Consider the following 10,813-nt stretch of genomic DNA (forward strand, 5'->3'; position numbering starts at 1 on the left):
CTAATCAGAAATCTGCTTGTCCAACAGTGTAATAACGATTAGAAATATGGGTTATATTAGGAAATAGAGGAAGGATTTTTGTTGCTGGTTACACAGGATGCTTACCCTAAAATCTAAGTGCAGACAGGATCCTTGTTTACCTATTCAATAAGATCACTTCTAGTTGCAGGGCTGGCATGATTCTGAGGCTTATTTCGAGAGGTTGCACCATCCTTCTTTGGGGAAGGGCTGTATGTTATAGTAGAGAAGAAGCAAACATGGCTTAGAGACCTGTGTTTAGCTGCCAGGTCTGCCAGTATGTCACTCAGTCACTCTGCATTGAGTCTTTGTTTTTATCACAAATAATCCCCTCACAGGGCTGTGTGAAAATAATGCAACTCAAGTTCATAATCAGTACTTAAATAATATGGCACAATTCTGTTTTGTTCAAGGGGGTTTTTTTACTTCTTTAGTAGGTAGTTACCCCAGTTGTATAGAATTTAGATAGCCAGCATGTTTCTTTAAATTGTACCTTGCCTTTAGTTACTTGTAGTATTTACTGATGTGCCTATACACTGGAGTTCTTGTGGCTCCCAGGGTGTCTGCTGCTCAATGGAAAACCTCTGGGGCCCATCAGAGAGCTTTAAGGCTGCCTGCCATGGAGCCAGGAGATATCTAAGCATGTCTGTGTTCCATATTGGCTTAGCTTGAGGTGCTATACACTCAAGTGTCTGTCTTACCTGTGGAAGAAATACGGAAGCTTGGGGAGTCCAAGGGCTTTAGAGTTCTAAAGGTCTCAGTTCAGCTGGGATTTCTTATCTGTTCCTGGACCTTCCAGATAACAAGCTGTTGGACAACAGATGACCAGGGCTTATGGGCTCATATCTATGCTACTAAGAAATACAGGAAAATATTTTACAATATTTGTTTTTTAGATTTTGAACCTGAATAAAAGTTTGATTATTTTTGTTTTCCAAAAAAATCAAACAATATTTTCTACCAGAACTTTGGAATATCCTGCAGAATAGGAATTTTTCTCTTGATCTGCTCTGGTGCAGCTTTATCTAAATGCAAGAAGGACCTGTTGTCCTGAGATGAAAGCCTTTTCAGTCCAATTCAAACTGAGATTCAGGGAGGTCAATGTCATTGCAACTGAAGCTTATTAGGAAAAAGAAGCGGTGAGAGGAAACCTTTTTGGGATTTGAACAATACAGAACCGGATGCAATGCTTGAAAGAAAATACCTTGGTTTTTATCCCCTCTTCTTGAGTAATGTTGTTCAGTGTTCTGAACTGCATTATTTCTTATCCTTTAGACTGGAAAAAGTCTAAATTCTCATACAGAGCTGTTAATTACAATTGACATAATCTTGCTGCCATAAACCATAAGCTATTTTCTTACTGATTAAGGTATTATGTGTTTTTCAACCTGCAGGAAACGTTACTTTCCTTTGTTCATTATCTCCTGCAAGATGATGAGTTCTAATCAGGAGGAGGTCACTTTGGGCGCTTTTCTCCAGTATATTGAAGATATGGGGATGAAGGCCTATGATGGCTTGGTTATACAGAATGCATCAGACATTGCTCGAGAGAATGATCGCATGAGGAATGAAACAAACCTGGCTTACTTGAAAGAAAAGAGTGAAAAACGCCGAAAACAAGAGGAAGCAATAAAACGGTAAATATTTTGATAAAAAGTTGAGTGGTCTGGCAGAGTGAATGAACAGTGAAGAGTTCAGTCTCCCTGGCAGTATTTAAAAGAAAGATAGATATAGTGCTTAGTGATGTGATTTAAGCACTGAACAGGCAAATGAGGTTTTGGTAGGGGGATTTAGGTTATAGTTAGATTTGATGATCTTCAAGGTCCCTTCTGACCTGGATGACTCTATGATATGATAAATATATGTAGACCAGTTCATTTCTAAGCAGCTTGCTGGTAAGAGCAATACAGACCATTGGCTCATGTTAGGCTGCTAACTGCCCATGTTTTACATTGTGTAGATGTGATGCTGAATGGTTCTGCCTCCCTCATTGGAAGAGAGTAATTCCATCCAAATGTATTCAGTTTGAGCATGTGTGGCATCTGCAGCAGGTTTGATTTGTAACAAAAAGTTTAGGTGTTTGGAATAGGAGATGTAGATCAAATGGGAAACAGGCTCTCATCCACTCAGTGGTTTTAGATGGACAGTGTGTACTTTGTGCAAAGATTTCTTTGTGTAGGATATTGGTGTGTGAGCTCTTGCAAGACAGGGATGGCCTCACAGGTCTGAAGAGACTCTCCTTGAACTGATATTTTAAATCTGGTTAATTGTTAAAAAATCTCCAATTGCTGTCTGAGGTGTTTGGTTTTTTAAAAAAGTCTGTTATTTATTATTTCCTCACCATTCTGCATGCTCTGAAGTGAGCAAAAATCTTGCAACAGTTTAAAGGAAAATGGATCAAGCCCCTGATGGGCAGAATCCTGCAATGGCTCTTCTTGAATAATTCCAGTGGTTTTAATTGACAGTTAATGAGAGGAGCACTTGTATGACCTGGCCTCTTGTGCCAGTGGATAGCAGTGAAATCTCTGCCACCTCCTGGAGAGGAAAAGAAGGGTTAACAAGGTAGATATAAGTGTTTACTGTATACCACTTGCATTTTAAAACATTGCATTATCTTGAAGAGAGGGACAAATTGTGTAACACAGGTAAATTATCCATCCAAACGCTACACTATTGTATGCATATGGATGGCTCAAGCATAAACTAATTGGAGGTCCTTTGAATTTTTTCTCCCAGTGTGAATCTTCTGTATTTCAGTTTAAGTGATTAAATTTTATTTGATGCCTTGGGTACTGTACATCCAGGTATAACAGACATGCTGTGCTGTGAATGTTCCAGCAATGGCTCTCTAGTCTGGTAATTTTGATGGAATTTTTAAAGCAAAAGAGCATCATATACAGTTTGACAGAGGAGGGAGAAGAAGCAATGTAAAACAATATTATGGCTGCTTCATGTTTCAGAAAGCAGCAATGTTTGGATTGTCACTAATTTGGGGGGTGGGACTAATGTGAAATTAAGGTGAATAATAAGATCCTATGCAATGTGTGTTTTAGTACCTTCTGGATTATTGTGTTGTCAGATCAACTTCTGGATTATGTTTAGGGAGATTCAAGCTATTGGGGGGAGTCAAAGGTATAGGTTACTTGAGCAGAAGCTCTATATACTGTGCACAACTTCATGAGATAAAGTGTTTTTCTTTGCAGCAGAATGATATAGGAGGTTGTTTGTTTTGATTTATGCTCGATAAACATTTTGTTTCATTCTTGCCATCTTTGAGTGTTCACCTCTCTCTTTTGATTACTGAATAGCTGAACTGCAAAATTTTCAAGAGGAAAGGGTAGGGACACCCACCCCAAAATATTTCTTAATATGATGGAGAGGGAAGTTAAGTTCTAATTACAAGTAGTAGAGGAAAGATTTCAATCTGTCTCACTATGTAAGCACATACATAAGTGATAGTCAATAAAGTGCTGTTTTAAAGAAGTGAGATGAAGACTACTTTCTCATCTTACATATTTTGTTTTTCCCAACTGAGGAAAAGAAAAATAATTAAACAAAAATTATTATTTTTTAAAATGTAGTTATTGCAACTTCACTATTTTATTAATTTAGAATTGGCTGGAAAAATAAATTCCCAGTTCTTGTAGTGATTTCTTCATTTGATGATAAGCTGTGTTAAACTGTCAATGTATACAGATGTAATAATAATATAGTGTTCAACATTGACAGCTAATTAGACTGTGCTCTGGCTAAACTGTTTACATGCACTTTAGTATGTGCCACCATAAAGGTCACTAAGTGCCAGAACAGGTTTTGTTATGAATCAGTTTCTTGAGGCATGAGAGAAGAAGATGTGGAACTACCTTCTTTATAGTTGTCTAGCTAACCTTCTCTACCTAATTTGAATGGTGGTAAAAATATTTTCTGCCTTGTGGTTGGTTTGTGTGGTTTTATTTATTGATCCTGGCAAAATGATTTGATGAAATCTCTGGATAAGTGCAGATGACTTACAGCTGTGCCTAACCATGAAATTCTGGCTCATGCTAAACTGAGATCACCGAGAACAGTGCTGTGCTTCCCAGATAAAGAGTCAGAAGACACAAGGAATATTACCAGCAATATAGTGAGTTATCAGAGGAAAAGCATGTGTATGTACATGGATTGGAGCCCTCAGCATTTCTCGGCTATAGTGCTCCTCTGTGGGAAACTGTGTTTGGGGTGGTTTCCTCCCTTTGCACTTGGCTTTTCTCTCAGTAACATTGAGGGAGCAAGTTATATCTGTCTAAGGAAACAAAGTAGAAAAAAAACCACCAGGAAATCTTGGAAAATGCTGCCTTCAATTATTTTCCTGTCTTTTTCCTTTGTAAAGTAGCACAGAGCAAATGCGATATCTGTGATCAACTCTTGATTAGGAAAACTAAAAGCAATGGCAGACCGAGGGAAGACATCTGATTTGACTAAAAGAGCCATGATGTCTGAAGTCACTTAGACTGATTGAAATTGAGTCTGGTTCCTTTCGTATCCTCCAGAGATTAGTCCAAGACCATGTTTTGTATTGAAACAAAGCAGACAGGAAAGGTAAAATAGGATTATCGATTTCTTCTTTGTTCTGTACTATTTTCTTTGCCTTATCTTGGTGGGTATTTATATTAAGCCTAATTCCTGATAGTGTGGCCTAGATAGCAAGTGGTGCACATGTGCAGTGATAACAGTCCTGCCAGTCTGGAGACTGCCAACAGCTGAAAACAATCTCCTTAGCAACAAGGGAGTCATCCCTTGTGATTAACTGCAGGTAGATTTTGAGCATGAAAGGGGGTTCCAGCAAGCACTCTCCTTTTGCTTGTGGGAATCTAAATAAAGCAACTGTAAGTCTTTGACATCTTCTGAAAATTACCTAATTGCCAATTATTGAATTTTTGAGAAGCTCTTCTATTTTAGTGTTCATATTATTTCTTTTAGAAGAAGGCTCATCATGTATATTAGCAACATAATAATGAGTAACTTATTACATAATAAACGGTGGTATTCACACACAACACTATTTGGAAGCAGCTGTTATTTATCTAAATAATCTCATAACCACGCTGAATGACTTAAAAGTTCATTGAAATGCATTAGTCTGAGCAGTTTGGAAACAAGATCTGAAAAATGACCTTAAACAAAAAGATGTTTGATTGCAGGTTTTGCCTTCCTAAGGATATATTGTGTTGTGTCTCTTCAGTACCACTGGTGTACCTTCAGTGTGATTGCAACCTCATCGTGTATGGTTCTGATAGGTTAATTGTGGGGGAAAATGTATAGATCTATGGTAGATCACAAGGGATAAAACAGATTGTATTGGATTAAAAAAAAAAAAAAAAAAAAAAGCAACTAGTCTCTTTGTCTGATCTTGCTGGGCTGAGTCAGCTGATCTGAATTTCTGACCTAATTTTAGTATGGTACTTAGTGATCACGAAGAGAAAATAAGGTTAATGTGCTTATCAGTAGCAGAGTAAGCCACAATAAATATGCTAGTACATATCTATATATTTGGCCTAATTTTTAGACCTCTTCCTTCTTTCATTTGTCGGGTCTCGCTACTTGATCATTCACTACTTGTCTGTTCAGGCGGCTGTGTCCAGACAAAGAAAACATACTGGCATATTGCCCACAGAGCTTATAAATTGCAAATAAAGTTATAAAGCAGTATCATTTTCACTGGCAATAAAGTTGCAGTACTGTGAGATGTACATTGCCATGATACAGTATCTGCCATAGGCAGCTTTTCTGGGAACAGAAGGTAGGTTTGCCGCAGCTGTTAAGGGTGCCAGGGAAAAGGTGAGTATTTGGAATTTACGTGGGGCATCTGTTAGAAAGAACAGTTGCTTTCTGACTCATCTGTAAGTGACTTATATTTAGATATTTTATCTCTATTATAGGTAGTGTTGTGTGGATACTTGACCAGTGTTGTTTTTATATGGTATAAATATAAAATCTTGGTAGGAAATAACCCTCCTCCTCCTCTGAAGGCTGAGGCATGTTGCATTAATCATAGGGTGTGGCTGGGTTTGTACAGTTTCACAAGAGATGTATGCTTTAAAAGTTTTGGCTTCTAGTTTTAAGGTGTCATTTAATTTACTGTTTCTATCAGGAATGTTGTAATTTTTATTTGTAACACTATGAAGAGATGAGTGCTATGGTGTAAAGCTGATGGTGTTAGTGGGAATTAACTTCTACCTGCTAAACCCTGAACTTACCCATCAAAATATTAATTTCTACTTTCAGTAGTTTCCCTTACTTGTGGCTCATTCCCAACACCCAAACTGCTCTGTGGAAAGCTTTGTTTCTGCTTGTGGAGGGAAGTGCCCAGACAGATATTGTTAAGAGGAGGAGCTTTTAGGAGCACTGTTCTGTACTAAAGCTAGCAGAAATGGGCCAGCCAGCCAGTGGCTGAGTTAAGCTCTTGTAATAAACAAGGAATTGTGATGAACAGCTGTCCTCCTAACCTCTTCTTCCTTTGGCAAATCAAATATTGAAGACTAACGCACCGCCAAAAGTAAGATCATATTTTTCTTTTCTCTATTTTTTTTAAGGTTATGGAAAATATGGAATTTAGGTATTATCTGTCTGTAGTTTTCTGTTCTTAGGTTTCTTCATAAACAAAACGTATGTTATGTGTCCTTCAGCTAAAAGTTAAGTGTTATCAAGCATGAGCAACAGCAAGCAAATACAAAAATATTTCTATGCATGAGATTATTCACTGTCAAAAGCTCTGTTCAGTTGAGGAAATGAGTGTAATCTGAGAGTATATGGACATGATGAGGTGTTTCTACCAAAAGGTTTCTACCACAATAAAAAATAACATAAGTAATTACTTTATTAACTTATTGTTTATAGTATTGTTTAGAAATCAGAAAAATAAATTGGATGTAAGAATGCTTAAAGTACTGTTTCTTCTTTTTCTGATAATTTGTCCGTAGTTGAAATTGTGTAATGAACTACACATTTCTAAATTTGTAGGAATACTTGTGCTCACTAGATTACAGTACACCTACAGTCAGACCTCAAGAAAATGTGAAGAAAGTGCAAAAAATATTTTTGGATCATGGCAAAGGGTGCTCACTTGAAATACTTGAAAGCATAATTTTGAGCTCTTACAAACTGTAAACTTGTGAACTGTTGTTACTGGCCAGGTGTGGGGGTTTTGTGGAGTGGGTTTCTGGTTTTGTTTGTGTTTTTTAATTCCAATCTAAGTTCACTTAGTGAATGTGATTTTGGGGTATGAGGTCAGTGGCATGGGCTGCTTTAATCAAAGGGTTTGTGTTAGGAGGAAGCTTAACTGTGGAACTGCTTGTTTTCCTTATATTGCTACTGGGTATGTTACATACTCATTTCATCCTAGATTAAATTATGGCTGTGATACCACCTTTACAGTGGGCATGACTCATGAGGTGTGATAGAAACTAATTTCAGTATGACTTAAAAACCTTTTTCTCATGCAAATATCATAGGGTATATTTTGAATTTGGGCTAACATAGAGTAACACTGAAAGTTGTAGGGTTTTTTTTCATGAAGACTACAGAAAATGGTTGTGCAGTTCATGACCTCCAAATGTATTTTTGTTGCATTTACAAGTAAACAGCTGTGATGATATAGCCAACAAATCCTCCCTTCCAAATGCTCCCATCCATATGGCTGCCTGCATTATTGCCACACAAAATAAACAACAGACACAATGCAAACTATATTATATTGCTGTTGCTGTTATTCTGAGAAGTTTTATTTTAGGACAGCCATACAACAAATGTCATTTAGAAGTTACCATAGGGACTGATAGCCTGCTTGGTATTCCAAATACCAAGGAAATAAAGCAGAAATCATTATCAGTTTGGTATTTAAAGCTTGATGATATTCTTGATAATTCTCCCAGGATTTTAGGGCTCCTGCCTACAACTTGTACTCTTTTTTGTGGGGAAGTTATATGATGATCTCTCCATCATTCCACAAATTGCACAGAAGTATGCTGGTCCACCATGCAAGAGGATGCATTTTTTCTGAGGATTCACTTGCTATATTTAAAAGCATAATTGGCAGTGTGGGGTCATAGAGAGTCCAGAGGACTCCTAAATTGGTTACAGACCCCTTTCCTTCTAAAAATCCAGTCTAAGAGCTTTAATGCGAATTTTAGTCACTGACTGTCTGACTGCCTGTGTAAAAGAGTGTACCTGGCCTTGCTCTGTTTTCATTTGGGTGCATATTTGTATACAACATACAGGCTGGTGCCTCCTCAGCAAACTGAGTGGCTCTGGAGGAGGTGGGCTGTACCACTAGGAGACAGCCCTTGATGTACCATTGCTGAAAGATGTTGGGGAGTGTAAGGATCTTAATGTCCAGTTTTAAGTAATGTTTTCCCATTCCACTTTTATTTCTACATCTCTTTATTTCTCTTACTATAGGATGTGGGGTTGTAATTTGAACCTGGTAGTTAAAATCATCCAGCACTGCCTCTCACCAAAAAGCCCCCCATAGCAAGACAGAGATGTGGGTAGAGCTGTGGGGAAGTAGATTGTTTGCCCCTAGGTCAACCCTCTGGGTTTCTGGTGGTGCTGCTATTTCTAGTTAAAGCTTTGCATTTTCTTGGAAAATGTCTTGAAATATATTAAGAAATTGCATAGAGTAGTGCAGAAATAAATAAAAGCTGTTACTCTGAACACTTGATTAAAAAAAAAAACCCAAAAAGGAACATTGTTTTGAAGCATACCCAGATAGTCTTTATAACTAATCTAGATGGAACTTCATTAATGAAGAAATACGTTCAGTAAAACAGGCCAATTAATATGCACTGATCTGTTCTGCTTCAAGGCTTCCAGTTATCAAGAAGTGTACTCCATAAGATCACTGACACCTGACAAGCGTTGTAATTATCTCTGACCTGAATTATAAACCCATGTTACAACCTGAAGGACAGATACATGTGCAGAAGGCATGCAGAAAGTAGTCTCATGACCTGTAAGGAGCAAAATTGCATCTAGCTCTGCTCTCAGACCTGCACACACGCAGGTGCAGCCAGATGCAATTTGGCAATTTTGCCAAAACTGTAATGAACACTGGGAACATGAAGCACTGGTCTGAGAACCCAGCAGAACTGAAGGGCTGTGCTAGTGTTAGAATAATGAGTGAATCTTTCTGTGCCTTTAGGAAGATCCATTGTTTAACAATACCTGTTCATAAAATTGAAGAAAAACAAGTCTGAGCTCAGTGCATTGCACTTTCCAGGGCCATAAATCACAGCTGTATTTTGCTGTTGTTAATAACAAAGATTACTTCATGCCCCACCCATCTGGCAAGCATTTGTTCCCTTTGCATGTTCTTCTCAGCACCCTTCTGACAGGCTACATGTGCTTTAATTTATTTATTTTCCTCCACAGGAAAGCACAAACATACTACAGTGCTCGATAATTTAATTGGGTTATTTTCTTAGCCTGAAGAGTCTGCTCTTGGCTAAGAGCAGAGAATGTCCATATAGACCACCCCTGTGGCAGATGCACCTGGTGATGGACATCTTGTTGCTGAGTTATGCTTAATCAGGGGCTAAAATCTGTATGGAAATGGAATGTGCGTGTGCACTGATTAGATTTTTATGTGATTGGATTAAAATGGGAGTAAGGAGAGACTGGAGAAGAAATGGATTGCAGAGACAATACTAGTTAAAGGTTTTATAGTTAATTTGAGACTCCTTTTATTTTTCCTTCTGGCTTTCCACTCTAATTTGACTTGTAATTTTAAGTGAAGTCAGTTAACAACTACAAAAAAAACCAACACAAACCAGCTCAAAGCAACCAACCAAAAAACCCCCAAGTATGTGGAGTGTGTCCTCAGCCCTCAGGAGAGCCCTGCTCAGCTGGGTGTCAGCAGTGCTGGGGGCAAAGCCTGCAGGTCCCTGTGCGAGCTGTCAATGAGCAATGTGAGCTGCTTTGGTCCCAGAAAGGCAGTCATAAGTGGAATTAGTTTTATTTTTTATTGCACAGTACCCAAGGACCCCAAATGGAAATTAGATGACTCTGAAACACCAACCCGGTGCACACATACAACGCAAAGCTCACCGTATGTGCTGAAATAGTACCCAACAGGTGACTAAAGGGATAGCTGAAGAGTTAGGGGACTGCTCATTTCCTTCACTATATTAGTACAGCAAAGAATAAACTGAAGTGTATCCCCAGTGGTTGTGATGAATTACATCCAGCAGTACTCTTGGAAAGCTAGAGAGAAACAAACACTTCCAATAGACTCCAGCAGATGCTTCTGGAACATGTCAAGATTGAGAGGGCCATGGCCAGCTAAAACCCACAGAAATATTCCTGCCAACAAGCATGCTATTTGACCAAATCTTAAGATTAAAAATGAGAGGAACTGTGGGGTTTATCATAAACTAATATGATTTACCTGAATTTAATCCATTCTCCTTTGGGTGGATTAAACAGGGTGTACCTCACCAGCAGATCCTCTGCTAAAGTGCCCTGCTAGCTGAGGGCACTTTAGTTATTAACTTGAGATCACATGTGAGGAACCATTAAGCGAATTGCTTTGTACAGCCTTTCCCTGAATGCTAGGGCAAATGCAGTATTTCATAGCCTTAGCTAATTTCAAGCTGTAATTTAATTTCTGAAACATACTTTTAATTGAATCTTTAAAGACAAAAGGAAACTGCTGAGTCCTTTAGTATTGCAAAAGAGATTGTTTAAAAATGTAGCTCATCTAGAGAATAATCTTCTATAATTAAATGTAAAGTTTGTTTTCTTCTCTGTATGCAGCTAT

The 10,813-nt window shown here is 38.1% G+C and overlaps 1 protein-coding gene across 1 annotated transcript in view; it reads left to right on the forward strand.

Moving 5' to 3' along the window:
- Positions 1-1,449: 1,449 nt before the first annotated feature.
- NYAP2 (neuronal tyrosine-phosphorylated phosphoinositide-3-kinase adaptor 2) overlaps positions 1,450-10,813 on the forward strand; it is a 122,338-nt gene continuing 112,974 nt past the window's right edge. The window contains exon 1 of the mRNA XM_010001618.1: positions 1,450-1,655. Within this exon, the coding sequence (XP_009999920.1) occupies positions 1,450-1,655 (206 nt within the window). The remainder of the gene's footprint in view (positions 1,656-10,813) is intronic.

Source organism: Chaetura pelagica, unplaced genomic scaffold (genome assembly GCF_000747805.2).
Source record: "Chaetura pelagica isolate M959 unplaced genomic scaffold, ChaPel_1.0 scaffold207, whole genome shotgun sequence".
Classification (NCBI taxonomy): domain Eukaryota; kingdom Metazoa; phylum Chordata; class Aves; order Apodiformes; family Apodidae; genus Chaetura; species Chaetura pelagica.